The following is a 22,534-nucleotide window of genomic DNA, read 5'->3' on the forward strand; positions in this document are numbered from 1 at the left end:
TCAGCTCCATTTTGTCCAACCTTATTTCCTATTATTCTCCAGTATATGCCCAGAGTGGGTACAGTTAGATTAGGAAATCATTCTTTAAAACCCGGGAGTTAGGGGCTTCCCTAGTGGTCCAGTGGTTAAGAATCCACCTTGCATTGCAAGGGACACTGGCTTGCCGGGAGCCAGTGTGAGGAACTCCGCCCTGGGCAAAGGTCACGAGGAAGGAGGCTCGGCATACGCAAAGGCAGGGTCGAGCCTCAGGAAACCTCCTGTTCCCGAGCATCTACCCCCAGAACCAGAGTGCCTACTTTACTGTTTTATGCTCTCACCTATACCTCTGACTTTATGGGGGGCTGAACCCCATTACCTCTCTCGAAGAAGGAGTTAACTTACAGCTCCAAGTCAATAAAAATTCCTGGGCGTGACAAGAGTGTTTCAACTTACGAACTCCTCTGAAGGTTATCTAGCCTGCCTGTACAGGTTCGTCTGGCCACATGTGATTGTTTACAGCCTCCTAACCGTGAGAGGCATGAGATGTTTTAGACTTACTAAAGGCAGATTCTTTCTGGGAAGTTAGAAATTATTAGTATAGTGGGTTGGTTAGGAATTATACTGGTAAAGGGTTTTTCATTTGTTGTGCCAATAATTGCTGCTAATTCCCTGCCGTGGATGTGACAAGGGTGTCTCCGGTCAAACCTCTCTGCTGACAGACTAGTTTGTGCGACAGGGTTATCCACGCTCCTGCCACTAAGCACATGATTGTTTACTACCTCTCAACCATAAACGGCACAGAGAGCTTGGAGTATTTTGACAGTCTTAATTAGCATAGGGCTTTTCTCGTTGTTGAGTCAATGATTGCCGCCAGGCCTCCATATCCTTAGGCACCTGGGAATATATTAATCAATGTATTTGGAATATAGAAAAGGAAATATAGTAGTTTTTGATGTTAGCAATACTAGACTTTTTGAGTTAATGAATTTTCTCTTTTGTTATAGATCACTGTACTTTGTTATAAATCACTGTGTCCTTGCTATGTAAAAATGTGACTTTATCACTATCTTAAGACTAAAGAGATCTTAAGGGGAATGTTGGTGAAGGGTTTTCATGTGTTGGGCTGATGTTTGCTGCTAAATCTCCATATTCCCTGCCCTTATAATGAATATAACTAGCATATAGGAGAAATAAGTATTAACCTTTAAGATTAATCATGTTAACCTTAGGTTAAATAAATTCCTTTCTTAGTTGTAACCCACTACACCCTCACCCTATAAGAATGCAACTTTATCTGGTACCTTCAGAGAGTGGCACCTGGTTTAAGAAAAAACACCCTCGGAAAAAATAAGTTTTTGGTTATCAGAAAGAAAGGATCATAAAATATCAGCAGATCTCATGGTGAGAAGATGATGTAAAACCCCTAAGACCTTTTTTTCATACATTTATGTGAAGCACCTGATTTTGATAAAGGTCAGGACTGCTGACCCCCACGTGACTCTGTATTCATCCCTATGTATAACAAAAGGTATATAAGCAAACCTAAAAAATAAAGAAATCGGATCAGTTTCTGGAAAGACTGATTCCCCCGTGTCTTTTCTTTCTTGCTCCCTGCTTTTCTGGCTGAATTCCCATCTGGAATGTGGGTACTCAGCAAGCCTGCTAATTCTGCCTGAGCTTCCAAGATCTGACCGAGGAGGCCTCAGTGCCTCCTCTCCTTCAGGAGAATGGAAAGATGCCTGTGGCCTACGTAGGTGGTGATTGGTATTCCACGTAAACCAAGTTATTCAGCCTCTTTTCCTCCACTAATTTTCCTACTACACTATCCGTTTCTAATCTCTCTCTATATCTGTAATTAAATAAGTTTTTTCCTAGGACGCTGATTCCGTCCCCACCTTCAAATTACCCGGGATCCACCGGGGCTGGACCCCGAGACTGGCTCGATCCCTGGTGCAGGAAGAGTCCACATATCTTGGAGCAACTAAGCCTGTGTGCCACAACTACCGAGCCCACGTGCTGCAGCTTCTGAAGTCCACAGTCCTAGAGCCCGTGCTCTGGAACAAGAGAAGCTGCCGCAGTGAGAAGCTTGCATACCATGGTGAAAAGCAGTCCTGCTCTCCGCAACTAGAGAAAGCCCGCATGCGTTTACAAAGACCCACCACAGCCAATGAATAAAGAAATAAATCTTAAAAAGAATAAACAAAATGCTAATTATTAAAAGTCATTACAGAAACGAAACCTGGGAGTTAGAATCAGGAAAGAAGTCACATCTTCTGCTTGTGTCTGAAGCACCAGCACTACTAAACACAGCAATATTGGGAGTTCAGCCTGCAGTGAGCCCCCCTAGTGTTGGTGTAGATGGTGCGGTGCAAGGGAGCCCAAGGCAGGAGACAGCCCTCCTCACCTGACACTGAAGAGGACGTTTCCATCGGGGTGGACACGCAGCATGATGTTCTCCACAGCTGTGTCATGGATGAAGGATCTCTTAGAATGGACAAAGAAGATATCAGGCACCCAGATCTTCTCGATTAATCTATGATCAAAAGTCATACTTTTGTTGGTCTTGCTGGGAAAGGCGAGCCTTTCATCTTTCCAATAATGCCTGAGATAAAAAGTCATTGTAAAGTCCTAGGCAGGGAGAAAAAGAGACAAGTCAAGGCCAGCAGAAATGTGATTCAGGATGACCAGTCAGCACTATCAGTCTCCATTGGTTTCCACAGGTGTTAACGGCCTGTGCCTGAATGGCTTATATTATATCTTCAGGTAGATTCAGAATGAAGCTACTGAGCTTCCATCACAGAGCCTCTCCTCCCTGGACTCTGGTGAATGCTGAAAGTTTCTGAAAATCATCAAGTATTCAAGTTGCTGAGGGGAAACAGGTTATAAGTGGGACGCATTTCTACCTGAGCACTCTGGTAAATCACCTAAGATGATCTCAGAAGAGAGGGACCTGAAACTTCATGGTCTGGTATTTCATTTTGATTTTTTTTTTTTCTGGTACTTTAGTTTGCTTTTTCTCTCACTGTAAATAAATATTCACTTTTATGATTGATTTTATACCCATATATTTCTACTGTTTTTGTTAAGCAGTCCTCCCCAAGTTGAATAAACGTACAGTCCTATAAGAACCTGAACACATTTATTGGAGTTTTTAAGCATTTTAATGGAAAGCATGTTGTCAGAGGGGCTTCCCTGGTGGCTCAGTGGTAAAGAATCCTCCTGCAGTGCAGGAGATGTGGGTCAATCCCTGGATCGATAAGATACCCTGGAGAAGGGAATGGTACCCCATTCCAGTATTCGTGCCTGGAGAATCCCATGGAGAGAGGAGCCTGGTGGGCTATAGTCCCTGGGGTTGCAAAAGAGTCAGACACAACTGAGCCACTAAACAACAGCAATGTTGACAGAGGTCCTGAGAAAGAGATGGTGATCTTCAGCTTGAGACACAGAACAAATACCAAGAAATGGTGGTGCTGGAATTGTAGTGTGCCAAAAATCACTTGTGCATTTGTTAATATGACACATCCCCCAGAAGCTAGTTCTCAGAGATTCTGATCCGGTATGACTCAGAATTTTAAATTGTTTATATGCATTCCAGTTGTAAGGAGGCAAGGATAAGGGGGAAAAGTTAGATTAACATTATTTTAGCAGAAAAAAATTTGCTTTATCAATTATTTGAGTTTTGTTTGGCTCTCAGGTATGAGTATTTTGTTTGTTTGAATAGAAATCCTCCTATCTTCACCTAAGTTATAGGATGTAGGCAATGACAATGTGTCATTCAAATTTTTCTTGAAATAACACATATAATAGAACTTCAACATGTATTACTCCAGCGAAGGACACATATCAGCAAACCACAAACAAGTCATCAAGTAATGATGAGCTCATTTGTTTTTCTTAGGATCAGAATAGAGGTACATTGTATTATTGCTCTGGGTTAATCTGGGAGCACCAGCCCTGTGTAATTTTGAATTAGGGCAAGAGTGAATAAATACAGTGGTTCATTCATTACCATAACACCTCTCCACAGGGAATCCTGTGGGTTACTGCATGGATTGCTTTAATAAGCATATATTTGTGTTTAGATGCTCAGCCTGATCTGAAGGGCACTGGGCAAACACTGAGCCTATGAAGTCAAATGGCAGACCCTGGCACAGGTCAGTGATACACCAGCATCACCACTACTTGGCACTCTCATGGGAAGCAGGCTGAATTACCCACTGGGAGGAGAGCCGGACAAAACTAAAGAGATTGAAAGTGATTTCAGGGTGAAATAAGGGAGGGTTGGAAAATGATAAATGATAAGCAAAAGAAGCCAACACTGGGGATCACTTGATTGGGCATGGAGAATGCAGACCAGTTTTTTGCTGATACTGAGTACCAAGGTTCAAGTCACATAGCTAAGTATATCCTGTCCTTTGGGACACTGTAAAGCCAATAGAAGAAAAGGAGAAGAGAAAGAAAGGAATGAGAATTATAATCCAGGGCAGAGATAATAGCTAGAAAAGAATAAAGCAACTTCAACTTTATTAAGCAAAGCAGGAAAAATAAATAACATCCACAATTAAGATGATTTATTAAAACATCAGTGATTTGACACTACTGAGAATCTATCCATTCAGAAAAAAGCATCTCAAGGAGAAACTTACCATGTCGACCTCTGAAATGCTGTCAATACTTTCAACCTGGACATCTATACCCACTGGCACTGGAGACCCTTCAGAAAGAAGAATGAGAATATAGTGAGGAATCAGGATTATTTTTGGAAACATTTAAAGTGGAGAGAGATCAATGCTGCTTTTCAAGTTTTAATGATAAATTTCTCACTTATCTATTGATATATTATTACATATTCAAGGAGCAGGCTTGCATGAAGTTCATGGTTTTGGCAAATGTGGGAGCCTTTCCTCTCTTGCCTAAAAATCAGTCTCTTCCACGTGGGCAGGCTAGAGGGACACACTGACAACAGTGCTACCCAGGGATGCTGCACATTCAGAAATGTCCCTTCCCAGATAAACAGAGACCATAACTTGCATTTGGGGCAAAGCAAACATCCTTAGAAATGTGAATGCTGAGAGTATTCTGAAAATCAGAATGGGAGGAACTTCAGACAGGCAAGTTCTAGATTTGTGTGCAGTTGGGTCTCACAGAATCAGCCTTAGGTGCCCAGAGAACAAACTGAGACCAAGACAGTCCCTTGTTACAGTCTACAGAGGGTTTCGTCTGTTCTTGTGTGAGGGGATGCTGATGCTACTAACTGCATTATTTAGTACTGTGTATGAAATGTGATGCATATATGCGTGTGTGTACAGTCGTATCCAACTCTGCAACTCCATGGACTGTAGCCCGCCAGGCTCCTCTGTCCATGGGATTATCCAGACAAGAATACTGGGTAGCCATTCCATTCTCCAGGGGATCTTCCCAACCCAGGGATTGAACTGGGGTCTCCTGCACTGCAGATGGATTCTCTTACCATCCAAGCCACCAGGGAAGCCCCAATATAATACATTATAAAACAAGACCTGCCTCACCAGTCCCTGTGCACCATCTATGCCTACTCCCCCCCCCCCCCATTAATTGGCTGACATTCAGTTCAGTTCAGTTGCTCAGTCATGTCTGACTCTGCAACCCCATGAACTGCAGCACGCCAGGCCTTCCTGTCCATCACCAGCTCCAGAGTCCACCCAAACCCATGTCAATTGAGTCGGTGATGCCATCCAACCATCTCATCCTCTGTTGTCTTCTTCTCCTCCTGCCTTCAATCTTTCCCAGCATCAGAGTCTTTTCAAATGAGTCAGCTCTTCACATCAGGTGGGCAAAGTATTGGAGTTTCAGCTTTAGCATCAGTCCTTCCAATGAACACCCAGGACTGATCTCCTTTAGGATGGACTGGTTGGATCTCCTTGCAGTCCAAGGGACTCTCAAGAGTCTTCTCCAACACCATAGTTCAAAAGCATCAGTTCTTCAGCACTCAGCTTTCTTTATAGTCCAACTCTCACATCCATACATGACTACTGGAAAAGCCATAGCCTTGACTAGATGGATCTTTATTGACAATGTAATATCTCTGCTTTTTATGCTGTCTAGGTTGGTCATAACTTTCCTTTCAAGGAGTAAACGTCTTTTAATTTCACGACTGCAATCACCATCTGCAGTAATTTTGGAGCCCAGGAAAATAAAGTCAGCCACTGTTTCCACTGTCTCCCCATCTATTTGCCATGAAGTGATGAGACCAGATGCCATGATCTTAGTTTTCTGAATGTTGAGCTTTAAGCCAACTTTTTCACTCTCCTCTTTCACTTTCGTCAAGAGGCTCTTTAGTTCTTCTTCGTGGCTGACATTACCTTCACTTTATCTACACAGATTCCCTCTTTTATAAATCGAAACCCTCGATATCATTCCTTACTTACAAGGATTTCAACTAGCCAGGCATTGGCCTGTCACTAGAATATATTTCTGTTTCAGGCTGTAGGAATACCTTACTTGCATCTGAACTGCTAACTACTTCCTGCCATATTGGACCAATCACTTCCAATAGTATTAATAATGACAATTCTATTAAAATATTGTTTAGTGATAATTATGATTAAGCACTAACTTGGGAACAGCTCAGTATTATCCCTTTATCAGATTTAGCTCTGATGCTTTTATTTTGTTTTGCCTTTTTTCTTTAACTGACGTGTCTGTGCGTAGTCACTTCAGTCATGTCCAGCTCTTTGCATCCTTGTGGACTATAGCCCTCCAGGCTCATCTGTCCATGGAATTTGCCAGGCAAGTGGGATGAAGTGGGATGCCATGTCTTCCTTCAGGGGATCTTCCCAATCCTGGGATCGAACCCACATCTTCTGCATTGCAGATGAATTCCTTACCACTGAGTCACTGGAAAAGCCCTCTTTAACTGGTAGAGCTATCAAAATATACACTTCATACAAAGATCTCACCCCTAGCCCTGTCTGGCCTTTCAGGATGAGTAATTCCTCCCACTAACTCCAATACTCCAAAGGACTGAAAAGATGGGAGAGGCCTTGGAGAGGGAACAGAACATCCTGGAGAAAATTTTGGCATTAGAGTCCTGACCAGAGCTTGAATCCAGCTCCATGACTCACATGAGAACTAGGGTCAGTAAAATGTCTAAGCTTAGGGTCCTCAACTATCAGATCCAGTAGTAGTCTCACCAAGGAGACTTATGTAAAGACTAGAAATAATACAGTTGATAAACTTAGTGGATACTCAATAAATAGCATAGCACACATGTCATTGTTACTGTAATTCAGCAGATTTACAGAGGATGACATAGTTGGATGGTATCACCTACTGGATGGACATGAGTTTGAGCAAGCTCTGGGGGTTGGTGATGGACAGGGAAGCCTGGTGTGCTGCAGTCCATGGAGTTGCAAAGAGTCGGACATGACTAAGCAACTGAACTGAACTGAATTCAGCAAAAATGTGAATCTATTCCTCAGACTACAGACCACAATTTCCAGTCTTACATTCAAACATTGAGACAATCAGCCCATTCTTCACTAAAGAATGATCCAGTGCTTCTCATACAGTGTTTATTTTATGACAAAGTGTGAGCACAACTTGGATCCAGGATGTTTATGACTTGTAAGTAGGACCCAGTTACTGATGAGTATCTCTGCAAGCCAGGGCAGTCTTCTAACACCACCATACAAGGACATTCGTGCCACCACTGGACAAGCACTGGGCCCTCAGGGTTGTCTGAAGGCTGGACTGACAGCGGGGTAAAAACATGGCTTGTCCATTAGGAATGGTTCCTAAATACGTCTTAGATTTCTTCTTTCCTCTCTCCCATTTATTCTATTTTTGTCAGGATGAGCTCTTTCATCTCAAAGGAAAGTATTTGTCCTCAGATGCTATCTGACCTCATTTTTGTCTCCTTTGCATTTGATGCCCAAATGCATCTTCTCCTGGGTCCAGGACTGTAAACTCTGCTCTGACATTCTGAGGACAGAGTGGAGGATGAGGGTGAGTAAAAGCAAGATGCAAAATCATAGAATTTGGGAGCTTCTTAAAAGCTCCAAAAATCATTCTTTTTTGCAAAATAGGAGCTGAGTCTCAGAGAAAAGGTGATAATAAAGCAAAAAGATTAAAAACTATGAAATTTGTAACCATATAAACCTGAGTTTAACCTTCTGTAATCCTTAACTCCTCTAAGCCTCAGTTTTTGCTCATCTGTAAAATAGGGGACATACATATACGGTCTGTGCCTAATGGGGTTGCTGTGAAACTAAATAAAAAAATGCATATCAAGTCCTTAGCCTAACCTAACGTTAAATGTCTTAACCAACTTATTCAGTATATAGTAATGTGTGATACAGAGAACATGAATAATACCAGTTTCATAAATGCTCTTATTAATTCTCTATATAAAGCATTTGGAATATAGCAAAAATTAAATAACTATTAGGTATTACAATTAGGTGTTGATTTCCCAGGATCACTAACTAGGTAGTAGCAGAGACATTTATACTGCCATGTATATTATACTATATTATATCATACATATAAAAATCATCAATCTTACTTTTATGCATGCTGGAATAAGGGGATCTAAATAAAAGTTATTCATCTTATTTGTGTATTACATTTAAAATACTTGATATATATATATCATGTTATCATTACAGCCACTTTGTTAGTTAGGTGCTGCTGCTGCTGCTAAGTCGCTTCAGTCGTGTCCGACTCTGTGTGACCCCATAGACGGCAGCCCACCAGGCTCCCCCGTCCCTGGGATTCTCCAGGCAAGAACACTGGAGTGGGTTGCCATTTCCTTCTCCAGTGCATGAAAGTGAAAAGTGAAAGTGAAGACGCTCAGTCGTGTCCGACCCTCAGCGACCCCATGGACTGCAGCCTACCAGGCTCCTCTGTCCACGGGATTTTCCAGGCAGGACTACTGGAGTGGGGAGCCATTGCCTTCTCCATGTTAGTTAGCTAGGTAGAACCAATTTAGCTCCATTTGACATATGAGGGAACTCATGCCCAGCAAGGTTGAAGACCTTGCCTGAAAGCTAGAGCTGGTTAATGCAGGAATACAGCCAGTTCCCCCTGGCTCCCAATCTGGTCCTCCTGTTTGACAAGCAAAGCCTACACAAGTGGCTTTTACAACTTCAGCTTTTGTTTTAACTCAGTAGCCACTATCTAGATGCTGAATTGATTTCACTTTAAAGAAACAAAGAAATCATCATCTATACAACTAAAACAGAAAAAGCCCTTAGTTATGGGAGATGTAAAGGGTAGGGAAAGCATAAATAAAGAAAATGAGCTGCAATTTATAACCCAAGTTAAACAAAAGGCTCCCTTAAATTTATATCCTCCTGTTTCCACATAATGAGTCAATTAATCTTCTAATGCTTTATAAAAGTAAAAAACACTGCAGTAGCAGCTGGTTTTAATGTTAAAGCTAATTAGGAAAACATTAAGGCAAGAGAAGTGCTGAAGTTACATTTAGCACAAGAGGAAAGAAGAATGTGTGTGTGCTGTGTTATGGACAAGTATAAAGAAAGAGAAGATAAATTTAAGCCTGTCTTTTACATCCTGCAGCTTGAGTTTCCCAGGAAAGCAGGCTTGAGAGAATGGAGAATGGGCCACCGGTATAAAAAGCTGTTCTAACCAAGACAAGAGAAGGTTAAGGACTATATTTCACAGAGCTACCAGACTGACACTTCTGACTGAATTTATGGATTTTTTCTGCCTGAACTGACTGAATACCCAAGCCACTTGGATACCATTTAGCCCCAGTCCATGACTGTCAGAAAAATTTCTTAATCGTGGGATGATTTGCCACCTGCCACTAAGCAGTACATTTCCATTGCATTTTTAATGACCCCACAAAGTAGCCTCAGGAAAAAAAAATTGTTTTAAAAATTCTTAACACGTATCCCTAACAGATCAAGAGAAGTGGAAATTTAAGATCAATATTATGTTTTTCTGGGGGATGGGGGTGATACAGAGGAGAGAGAAAGAAGGCATAAATGTTTTAAGAGAAAAGCTTTGGATCAGCTCTTGGTAATTTATGACAGTGCTTCTCAAATTGTAAAGTTATAGTTGAATCACCTGGGGATCTTGTTAAAATGCAGATTTTTATTCAGAAAGCCTGGGGTGGGGCCTGATCTTCTGCATTTCTAACTAATTCCCAAGCGATTCTGCAGCTGGTCCTTGAACACTTTGAGTTACAAAGTGTAGAGTGCTTGTTTCAAGGTCCAAATTCAAGGGCATCAATTTTACTCTTAACCTCTCTGGCTTTCAGTGGTCTAAAATAAACCCATAAAACCCTTTCCTCTAGGATAGGAATTCATTAAATTGACGAACCTAACCTAACAGGAATTAGGGCAGCTTTTTGAATTCGTATAGAAGGGAATACATCATTTTGGGCTGCTAATCACTACTCCAGAGAGGCCAGTTCCAAGCTATTCCTGTGCGTCTGGAGCCCCCTAATGGCTCCAAGCACCCACAGCTGGTCAAGTTTACATTCAAACAAAAGTTCTCCAGCTAAATTGTGGGAGGGGAAAGATTTTAGAGACTCTTTAGAATCGTGGGGACCAATGTCCAGAATACCTGCCTAACAGTTGCAGAGTATATTATCCAAACTTTGGGCAAATTGTGTTGGGGGAAATAAACTATCTGTTGGGAATGGCAGTTAAGAGTACATCTTCAGGAGAACTATGGTAAGGATGACACATCTAAGTAGTGATGTAAAAAAAAAGTTATAAAACAGATATAGGAGTAAAAAAAAAAAGCATACATCTTTGAACCTGACTGATTTTGAGTCTTCTAAAAATCTTAAATTAGGTTCAATAAATGTGACAAATGCTCCTGAAAAGCAAAATATTATCAGTTCAGTTCAGTTCAGTTCATTCGCTCAGTCGTGTCCGACTCTTTGTGACCCCATGAATCACAGCACACCAGGCCTCCCTGTCCATCACCAACTCCTGGAGATCACTCAAACTCATGTCAGTCGAGTTGGTGATGCCATCCAGCCATCTCATCCTCTGTTGTCCCTTTCTCCTCTTGCCCCCAATCCCTCCCAGTATCAAGGTCTTTTCCAAAGAGTCAACTCTTTGCATGAGGTGGCCAAAGTATTGGAGTTTCAGCTTCAGCATCAGTCCTTCCAATGAACACCCGGGACTGATCTCCTTTAGGATGGGCTGGCTGGATCTTCTTGCAGTCCAAGGAACTCTCAAGAGTATTCTCCAACACCACAGTTCAAAAGCATCAATTCTTCAGCGCTCAGCTTTCTTCACAGTCCAACTCTGACATCCACACATGACTACTGGAAAACCATAGCCTTGACTAGATGGACCTTTGTTGGCAAAGTAATGTCTCTGCTTTTGTATATGCTATCTAGGTTGGTCATAACTTTCCTTCCAAGGAGTAAGCGTCTTTTAATTTCATGGCTGCAATCACCATCTGCAGTGATTTTGGAGCCCCCAAAAATAAAGTCAGCCACTGTTTCCACTGTTTCCCCATCTATTTGCCATGAAGTGATGGGACCAGATGCCATGATCTTCGTTTTCTGAATGTTGAGCTTTAAGCCAACTTTTTCACTCTCCTCTTTCACTTTATTCAGGAAGCTTTTTATTTAAATGTGATTCTCAGACCGGCAGAATCAACATCACCAAGAAATGTATAAGACATGAGAATTGGTGACCCCACTCAAATCTGCTGAATCAAAGCCTCTGTGGGTGAGGCCTGTGATCTGGGGGCTAAGGAGCCCCTGGGGACTCTGACACCTGCTGAAACTTGCATCATCAACCTGATAAAGGGCTTCCTGGTGGCTCAGACAGTAAAGAATCTGCCTGCAGTGTGGGAGACCTGGGTTTGATCCCTGGGTTGAGAAGATCCCTTGGAGGAAGGCATGGAAACCCACTTGAGTATTCTTCCCTGGATGGACAGAGGAGCCTGGCAGGCCACAGTCCATGGGGTTGCAAAGACTTGGACATGACTGAGCAATTAAGCACACACACACCCCGTAATAAAATCACAACCAGACCCTTAGAATTGCAACCCAATGGATTCCAGAAAATTAAAGAACAAAACCCAAACAATCCTTAACGTAAGAGTTACCTGATGTACTTTTACATTTCACCAGTTAACACATTAGTTTCCTGTGGTACCCACCTGTGCGCTGTGCTTCCCTTTGTCACAACCACAATATGATGAGTATCGAGTTCTTCCCACGGACGCCAAGTACTTGAAGTGTTAATTATCAAAAAGTGGTACCTATTCTACTTCTCTTACCTCCACGTCTCTAGCATGAAAAGTTGTCAGCTCAGGAAATTATGGGTGTGGGACACCTTAGGTCAGGAGCGGGAGAGTCAGGATGCATTTAGCTCTAAGGTAGAGAGCACAGCTCAACTGGGTGATTTTACCACACCCTGTGTATCTTTGAAAAGCTTGGTACCCCCAGGGATGCAACTGTATGCACAAGAAACAATCTGACAGGAGGAAAGGCTTTTTTCCAAGTAATAGAGCCTCCTACTGTGGTTTGCTTCTGTTCTCCTTACCAGTCGTTGCATCTTGGTTCTACCACATTACTTTTTCATGGCCTTGAGAACATTTCTTAATTTCTCTAAGCTCTAATTTCCACATTGTAATATTAGGGTTGTAACACCTACTTCATAGGGTCACTGCAAGCATGGAATGAGACAGTGCGTTAAAGGGCTTAGCACAGTGCCTGGCACTCCAACATTTCAATCAACTTTTATTGCTAGGTGCAATTAAAAGAAATACCCTCCGCAGAGGTGGTTCACAGGGAGTCATGGCACTTGGCAGACTAGTTCTTCAACAAAAGTCAGGCGTTCCAGCTCATAAGCATGTTTCACAAGATTTTATGAATACCATCATATAACTCAATAGATTTTGATTAAAACAATATGCTGTATGGGCAAGATATATACATTCACTATTTTTGAACACGTATTATTTTTTGAACAAACCTTTTATGATAATGTATATAGTAAACAATGGGTCATTTTGGTTAATTTAAACTGCATAAATTATCAATTACTCTTATTCAAGAGACGATCATTGTAAAAGGTCTTCTTTGTTTCTTTTTCTTTGTTAAACTGATGGTATTGTGTGTTGGTCTTAATGGCTTCAAATTGTCAACTTAGTTTTGACAATGCAATGGATTATAACACAGGAGTTTTGTGAAGATAGTGCTCACCTCCAAATCCAGGTCTCATTGCAAAATCATGGTCCTCTATGTGGAGGATTTGCTTATATTTCAGGGGCCACACTTTGGTACTGTCTTCCTTCCTCATTCTACTTTCTTGTTTGCTGGACCTCCAAGGGAGAAAATTGTTTTTGAGATACATGTGCTTCTGGATATTTTGATTTAGTTTAGCTTTCTGTGCTCAACATGGTATGCTCCAAAATATACATATAAAGCTTATTTTCTCAGTTCATGTTACATACAGACAAAGATCAACCAACACTGACTCTTTCTTTCACAAGGGTGGGACGGGTAAGGTAAAGTACCTTGAATGACACACTTGAGTGTGGATGTGGTCCTGACAATGTGGTTTTTAGTAGGGAAACCTGGTCACTAGCACCTGGGTGGAGATGATCAACATTCAGATCCATGGACCCCAACCCAGATCAACTAAACCAGAACCAGAGGACACAGGGCCTGGGAATCTGCATTCAAAGTGGTACCTGAGTGATTCTTGGAGTCACAGAAGTTAAACTACCTCTTGCACTAAGATAATGTTAAGAAAAAACAAAACGAAAGACCTGAAAATTGTAAACTGATGAAAACAGTGTTTTACAAAATGTGCAAAAAGTATAGGTGCTGCTTCGGATTCGAGGAAGAATCCCTGTAGTAGATTCTGGAACTGAGGGAGGGCTATGGGCATGGAGAGGAATCCCAGGGGAAAATGGGTGATCTGATAGTTGACTGGACCTGAGATTGGTCCTGTGGTGAAGCAGGCACACTTCCTACGGCCAAGGCAAAGTGGGTGGCCTCTCCGGTGTGTGTGGAGACCTGACCTGGGAGCGAAGCCCGTAGCTCCCTGGCTCTGAACTCAGGCAAGTTGCTGGGTCTCCCTGACTCATTTCCTGTGCCACATACTTCCCAGACATGTTCTAACTCTGTAAGTGACATGCAGCCGACTTCTTGTCCCAGGTGCCTGAGACCTTGCTCAGTCCCTCTTCCAGAAGAACATTCCTGGGTCTCCTGGTGTCTCAGTGGTAAAGAGTCCGCCTGCCAATGCAGGAGACACAGGTTCCATCCCCGGTCCGGGAAGATCCCACATGCCGTGGGGCAACGAAGCCATGCACAGCTATTGTGCACGGAGCGTGGCAACTGCAACAAGGGAAGCCACCGAAATGAGAAGCTTGCAGCTGGAGAGTAAGCTGGCTCGCTGCAATTAGAGAGAGCCCACATAGCAACGAAGACCCGGCACAGCCATAAATAAATAAATGCAATTGTTTTTTTAAAAAGAACATTCCTGTCACCATCACTGTCATCGTCAGCAGCAGCAATAACACAAGACGCTGAGGGCTCTGCTAGGCAAGTTCTAGTTACTCTTTCTTGATTGGCTTTTGCTTTGATACATGTCTTCTTCAGGAAATACACATCAATTTTTAACATAATACTTGTGGACACAATTTCTTAACTTAATACTTTGATGGTGAGAATCACATCCTGAAGCAGCTGGTTTAAGAAATATGTCCAGGTTTATGGGCTCCGGAGAGCACCCACTATGATCTTTAAGTACAGACATTTCTGGCTGAAATCCTCAGAGATTTATGTATGCATTTTTGCCATTGATAGAAATAGGAAAGTTGGAAGAACAAATCTGATTTTGTGTAGAAGACAAATGAGTTTGATTTTAAATACAAGTCATTTTATCCTATGAATAACTGACACAGAGAACTATTTCTTCCAAGGATCTCTTAACTAGAAAACCTCTTTCAAGGAGCTAGAATGATCCATTGATTGCACAAGTAATAGCAGCTCGTTTTTATTAAATGCCTGTTGTGTTCCAGGCCCCCTACCACATGGTTTGTAAGTACTATATTCTTTGGTATGAATCTCAATTACCAGGTTTGCTGGGCTCCATGCCCAGAGTTTCTAATTCCATAGTTTTAGGGTATGAGAATTTGCATTTATAACAATTTCTCAGGAGAACTACCGGTCTGGAAAATAATAGATGTTTTATAAAAGCTAACTGGTTATTATTTTAAGAAAAATTAGAATGTTACCTTGGGTGGAAATTCATGGAAATTTGTGAACTTCTTTAGTAATATGACACAACGGTAATCTCTAGTACTCTTTTCAAAAGCATAGCCCTCCAGAGATTGGAAGGGATGAATCTTAATTAAGAATCCCCAGAATACCCATCTCAGAAATTCCATCCAGAGGAACAAAAAAAATTAAAAAATTAAAAATAGAACATAGGAAAGCAAAGACAGAATGCCCTTCCCCTAAATACCACCCTGTCCCTGTCTGGGAGTTGTGTTATTCTGTATATTGTATCTTTTGCATGTAGCTTCCCTAATGGCCAAAAAAAAAAAAAAAAACTAATAAATTTCCAGAATTGTAATCCTAAAAAAAAAAAAAAAGAATCCCCAGAACAATGAACATGCAGCCTGCTACGAAAGGCAAGAGGCTTCCCAGGTGGCACAGTGGTTACAAATCTGCTTGCTAAGCAGGAGACAGGGTTCGATCCCTGGGTTGGGAAGATCCCCTGGAGTAGGAAATGGCAACCCACTCCAGTCCCATTTCCTGACTGGGAAATCCCACGGGCAGAGGAGCCTGGCAGGCTACAGCCCATGGGGTCTCAGAGCTGGACATGGCCGAATGACTGAGCGTGCATGCGTGAACGGCTCTCCTGGCAGTACCTGCAAGCACACACACCTCTTCTTACCTGAAGGCTCTGCTTACATGTAGTGAGATGTCCTGTGTTTACTAATTTTTGACTTTCTACACCATCTATTTCTCAAAAGGATTTTGTGGCTTAGACACCCTCTGAAATAATTTTGAAAACTTCACACATATTTAAGTAGTCATCTTCAATTTTTTCATCATAAAATTTAATATTAAATATTGATAATTTAAAATAAAACTTATATTCCTCCTTTAAATGTATCCAATGAACATGAAATACTCAAAATATGCATTTTATTTTTTTATTTTTTTTAAAATATGCATTTTAAAATACACAAATAAGCTTCTCTTTAAAAACCAGAAGTTTTGTCTTCTCATTCTTTGTTTTCTTGAAACTTGCATTTCCATTTTTCTTCGTTGAATTTTATCACCTATCATACTTCTTTCCGAGAAGACATGTATACACATAAAAGAAATTCTTTTGTAACCTCTATGACTATTAAAAATGGGGCAAAACATAACTCATATAAATGTTGATAAATAATTATTAAAACTATGATTATATTTTATGGAGAAGTATTTCTTAATAAAGTGATGGTACATTTTCCCTATTTTGTGTATCTGTGTATGGATATTACTCATTGCACTTGTTATTTCTTGTCTCTTTTGATAAAGCCCTTCTAATAGCTGTGAGGCGATATTTCATGGTTTTGATTTACATTTCCTTGATTCTATTTTTCACTTCTATAGATGAAAATACAGAAAAACTTTGCTCATGGACATGGAATTGGAAGAAATTTTGTTTCAGGACTATAACTTAAACAACTCCATCTTACTTATTTTTCAAAATTCACATTGTGGTGTATCATCAAGAATTCTTTCTAATGATTTGTAACCTGACAAATTAAGTGGGTTCTTTCTTCAATATTGTTGAAAGCACACACACAAAAAAGAAAACCAGAAAAAAGGAAAACACTCAGTTTGGAAAAGGATGTGTTATTTAAACTAAAGTCATCAGCTACCTTAACAGCATCTGTAATGGATTCTTTGTACCCAGGCGGGTTTTATCCACTCGTGTAACACACATAGTTAAGATTCAGACAAAGGAAGAGGTGTGTGTGCTTTTATTTTGTTAAATGGGACAGAGCAATCACTAAAGAGAGGCTACAGAGAAGACTGCAGGCAAATTTTCAGGAGGATCCATTTTAGGAAAGAGGTCAGAGGAAGTCAGAGATCCAGAAATAATTATTTTAAAACTTTCCATGCTCACATGCGCCTCTGAGAGCTTGCATGCACCCTTAGGGAACCATTATACTCTAGTAGCGTAAGTGTCCTATTTGAAGACCCCTGACTTGGAAAAAAAAAAAAAGCATACAAGTAGAAAGGTAATCAAATGAAGACAAATAGAACAGACAAAGGCAAGAGAAGCAAATGTGCTTAATAAGGGAGGTTAATTTATGACAGAGAACCAGATTTAGCTCAGAATTTTCTGGTCTGATTCCATCTAAGAATCATTTGAAGCCCCTTTGTCTTCTGCCTTTTTCCCTTTCCTAGAAAAAATGATTCTGCTTTTAGTCATTACTGAAAGAAAACTTTTGCATTAAATTGGAAAATTTTGCATGAAAATCTGAATACTTCCTTCGAAAAATCAGGAAATCTAGTGACACCGGGCTGAAGTTCTCTTCCAAGAAAAGTCTTAACCTGACCAGCCTCTGCCCCCAGAGGAACATTGAGCCTATAATTGCCTCAGTCTCTGCCAGTCACTTCTATATTACTTGCATAGCCGTTTGAATTGGCAGTCTCTAGGACACTCCAGTCCTCTTGCCTGGAAAATCCCATGGGCAGAGGAGCCTGGTGGGCTGCAGTCCATGGGGTCGCTCAGAGTCAGATACGACTGAGTGACTTCGCTTTCACTTTTCACTTTCATACTTTGGAGAAGGCGATGGCAACCCACTCCAGAGTTCTTGCCTGGAGAATCCCAGGGACGGAGGAGCCCAGTGGGCTGCCGTCTATGGGGTCGCACAGAGTCGGACACGGCTAAAGCGACTTAGCAGCAGCAGCAACAACAGCAGGGCACTCCTGGAGTCTACATTAGGTTCTCGATGTGCTAGTAAATGTTTAACAAGAGACACCCCAGGAAAAAAAGCCCTATTTGTAGTGTTTGCTGATTTCCATACTGTCATCATAGCTGATTTAAAGCTATGGATATGACAGAGAAGTGTGTGGCCCGTAGTATAGTATAGTACAATACAATACTATGTAATATAAGTTTTGTGTACGGTAGTATACTACAGTTTATATGATAAGACAGTATTCTATATTAGTGTAATACACAATACCACCTATACAGTGGTACAGTATACTATAAGTTGTATACTACACAGTATATACCACACTCTACTATATACTCATATATAGTATACACAGTACTAGTATACCATATACGGTTACACTGTACTATGTAGTATGTACTATAATACATTGAATGCAAGAGGAGCAGGGGATAACAGGGGATGAGATGGTTAGATGGCATCATCGACTCAGTCAGTTCAGTTCAGTTCAGTCGCTCAGTCGTGTCTGACTCTTCATCGACTCAGTGGACATGAATTTGAGCAAACTCCAGGAGATAGTGAAGGACAGGGAAGCCTGGTGTGCTGCAGTCCATGGGGTTGCAAAGACTTGGACGTGACTGAGTGCCTGAACAACAATAACATAGCATAATATATTACAGTATAGTGTAGCATTTCTTCCAGACATAAATAGATATAAATAGTGGAGAACAATACACGATAGTAACATGTAGTAAAGTAGTTAGGAAATGGTGAACTTTAAGTATTTATTACTTTCATTAAAAATAATTTATTTAATTGTATGTCTCTATAAGTTAATTTTTAATAAGTTTATTTTTAGCAGCCTTAAAATTTCACAACTGGCTCTTGCAAGCTGATTTACACAGAACCTGGGCACTCTGCTGATTACTCTTAAGGCTGAGACAGTATGGTCTTCTTAATTCCCAACCCAATACTTGTCATTACAGAAGGCACTCAATACAACTGCTGAAAGGATGGATAAATATTCAGCAAGTCTGGATGCCTAATCTTCTTTGCATTACTGGGGAGCCAGATCTCTCCCCTAGGCCAAACAGGAACATTTTCCCCTGCCATACCTAATTTATTCACCAACTCCTCCTCTCCCCTACTCTGTTTTTAAGAAATAAAGGGATGAATCTTTGGATGAAAGATTTTTAAAGTATTTGGATAAAAAAGGGAGTCTTTGGGCAAAAAGCAAAATTATATTCTGAATGTAAAGAGTTAATAGCCTATTTAAGGATAAACGGCCTGACTGTAGGAAAACTGGCTCAAAATAATGTACATAAATGTGACCTAATTTATACAAATATATTTCCTAATTTTCAAAGAAAGATCAAGTCGTCTTTCCACGCTCATTCTATTAGTTCTCTTGCATTATGAGTTGGCATTACTGACTCGACGGACATGAGTTTGAGCAAGCTCCAGGAATTGGTGATGGACAGGGAAGCCTGGCTTGCTGCAGTCCATGGGGTTGCAGAGTTGGACATGACTGAACGACTAAAATGAACTGAACTGAACTTATGAGAGTGTGGATTATTAATTCATTACTTATTTAATTATTGATAATCAGATCATGTGTGGGGTAAAGAACCCCACAGCGTTTATTCATATACTAAGGTCTAAATTATCCTGGGTTCCTTACTTTATAAACTATCTTATACGGTAATTTCTGTATTTTTGTCAAAATGCCTTAAAATCTGCCTGAAAGTGTGCTGAGTGACAGCTCAGAAGCTGACTGGCTGCATTACTCTGTCCACTGGGGAAATGCATGGCTTTCATCTTAAGTGGCCGCTTCTGAACCAGGGTGTATATTTTATGCCATCCTTGGAGTCCTAGAGGGTTTTTCTTTGAAGAACAAAAGAGGTAGGCATAAATTTTAATGAATCATATTGTGGCTTATCACTTAGGATATAGAGAAGTGAAGACAAACATTCTTGGCCCCATAGAGTAGAAAGCCCAGGGTTCCCTCTTCATTTAACTGCAGTCTAAAAATGAGACACTTCACATCAGAGAGAAATTCTCACACCACCACAAAGAAAGATGTTTTCTTCTTGTCTGTTAAATGACACCTACAAAATACACAGGGCAGATTTTTCTCCAGCAATTCTCCCACCAATAGAGGGCTGGTGAGACTGGTGAATCCCTATGACTATCTCCCTTCTTATCTACACATCCACCAAACAAACTGGGCAAACGCCCTACTGTTTAAGTCACAGATGATATTTTAAGCAATCTCAATTTGTTTCAAAATTAGATACATTATACTACTAAAACATACTAGATGTTATAAGCAGCCTGAAAAAAACACACAGCCTGGTTGGATAGCCTCACATTTCCTGAATATTGCTTGCCTAATTGCCTCAGGGAAGACAGACAGTGTTTAAATGGGACAAGACTTCATAACATCATAGATCTGAGTGTGGAAGCCAAGTCTGGAAGGGAAGTATGGGAGATGGTTTTTGATTTCTAAGAGCAGAGCAGGAATCAGGATTCTAGCGACCCCTCCTCCCCACTCCCCTACAGTGCTTTTGTTTTTGGTCATTAAACCTGAGGCTTCAGAAGGATTTATTAAATTTTTATGTTCCCTTTCCTGATCTTATAGTGAATGCTTCATAAATATTCAAAATGTGAGGGCAATCTGGCTGAAACATATGTCACCAAGGTTGGCTGGGTGATCGCAATCACTTTCATTCTTCAATTTCTCCTCCTGGGTCTTTATGGGAATCTTGCACTTGGTGAAAAGGAAAGACTTTCCCTAGGACAGGAGGTTATTCACTGGTTATTAAAGTCACCTGGGTGGTACTAGGCATTGCCCTGGGCTGCGTGCATGCTCAGTTGCTCACTTGTGTCTGATTCTTTGCAACTCCATGGACCGCAGCCCCCAGGCTCCTCTGTCCATGGGATTTCCCAGGCAAGAACACTGGAGTGGGTTCCCATTTCTTTCTCCAAGGGATCCTCCCGACCCATGGATCAAACTCTCCTCTCCTGCACTGCAGGCAGATTCTTTACCACTGAGTCACTAGGGAAGCATTACCTGTGTACTACGGTGACTAGTTGTTCTAGTTTCCCTGAGACTGAGGGGGTTCCTAGGACTTCTAGCACTGAAGACCATGGCTGCTAAGTCGCTTCTGTCGTGTCCAACTCTGTGCGACCCCATAGATGGCAGCCCACCAGGCTCCCCCGTCCCTGGGATTCTCCAGGCAAGAACAACAGAGTGGGTTGCCATCTCTTTCTCCAATTCATGGAAGTGAAAAGTGAAAGTTAAGTAACTCAGCCGTGTCCGACTCTGAGCGACCCCATGGATGGCAGCCCACCAGGCTCCTCCATCCATGGGGTCTTCCAGGCAAAAGTACTGGAGTGGGGTGCCATTGCCTTCTCCGAAAGACCATGGAGCCCCAGGCAAATCAGATAAACTAGTCATTCTAGTAGAGAGCTATGCCCCTTCACTAGCAGATTCAAACATACCCTGATTATTGATGACAGGATAATAATGACAATGTATTGACATTCAGGATGGTATTTCAAAGACAATTTACCAAATGGAAAACGAATCTTGAAAAACAACAAATGGCTTTGATGCCTTTCAGTACTGTCTCATCAGTATACGGAACTATATACACTCTGACATCAGAAATCGGTACTTAGACTAATTTCTACTCCAGAATTTTTGATGGAACATTAAACTCATGTCATTATCAATAATAAATGCATTGCTCATTGGAGAAATACAATCCCTGAGAGAAGACTCATACAAGAGCCCTTTAACTACTTTGAATAAAATTAAGCACGTAAATGCCAGCATGGACCCCAGATTCTGTTCTTTCTATGATAACCAGAAGTGATTTATTTTGATGAGTGAGCACTCTCTCTAGGGACAATCACTGCCACAAATGTGTGCTACCATTAAAGATATATTTCCATAGGTCTGAGGCAGCTGGTTGGAGAAGGCAATGGCACCCCACTCCAATACTCTTGCCTGGAAAATCCCATGGATGGAGGAGCCTGGTAGGCTGCAGTCCATGAGGTCGCTAAGAATCAGACACGACTGCCTCACTTTCATGCACTGGAGAAGGAAATGGCAACCCACTTCAGTGTTCTTGCCTGGAGAATCCCAGGGATGGGGGAGCCTGGTGGGCTGCCGTCTACGGGGTCACACAGAGTTGGACACGACTGAAGCGACTTAGCAGCAGCAGCAGCAGAGGCAGCTGGTGAGAAAAACTGGGACTACAGTATGGCTGTCTTACCGAGTCTGTTCCATTGAAGAGGAGCAGCGTGGGTGGGACGTCTTGATTTCAGCAACAGCAGAAGCATTTGGCATCAGTGTGATCCAGATGCAGGTGAAGAAAACCAACTGGGAAGCCAGGATCATCTCTTCCAAAAGAAAGAAATGTGGACGGATACAACCAATGCTGTTAGCAATGCTGCTTCTTCACGTGTCCTCTTAAAAGTAATTAGAGTGCCAGGTAAAAAGGTATCAAGGAAGAAAGAGGGACATTGCTTTCAGGGCTGTGTCCTTTGTTTTAGTAGGTTAAGTGGATTGACATGATTTAGAGGCAAACATCTGTCTGGATCATCAGCCATTCAAGAAAAACAAAGCAGATTTTTTTCCTTT

The 22,534-nt window shown here is 41.4% G+C and overlaps 1 protein-coding gene across 1 annotated transcript in view; it reads right to left on the reverse strand.

The window, feature by feature from the left end:
- GABRR3 (gamma-aminobutyric acid type A receptor subunit rho3) overlaps positions 1–22,291 on the reverse strand; it is a 48,478-nt gene extending 26,187 nt beyond the window's left edge. The window contains exons 1-4 of the mRNA XM_004002859.6: positions 22,167–22,291; positions 13,166–13,278; positions 4,626–4,693; positions 2,384–2,607 (exon numbers count right to left, since the gene is read on the reverse strand). Of these exons, the coding sequence (XP_004002908.3) occupies positions 2,384–2,607; positions 4,626–4,693; positions 13,166–13,278; positions 22,167–22,291 (530 nt within the window). The remainder of the gene's footprint in view (positions 1–2,383; positions 2,608–4,625; positions 4,694–13,165; positions 13,279–22,166) is intronic.
- Positions 22,292–22,534: the final 243 nt, after the last annotated feature.

Source organism: Ovis aries, chromosome 1, assembly GCF_016772045.2.
Source record: "Ovis aries strain OAR_USU_Benz2616 breed Rambouillet chromosome 1, ARS-UI_Ramb_v3.0, whole genome shotgun sequence".
In the NCBI taxonomy this organism is placed as follows: Eukaryota; Metazoa; Chordata; class Mammalia; order Artiodactyla; family Bovidae; genus Ovis; species Ovis aries.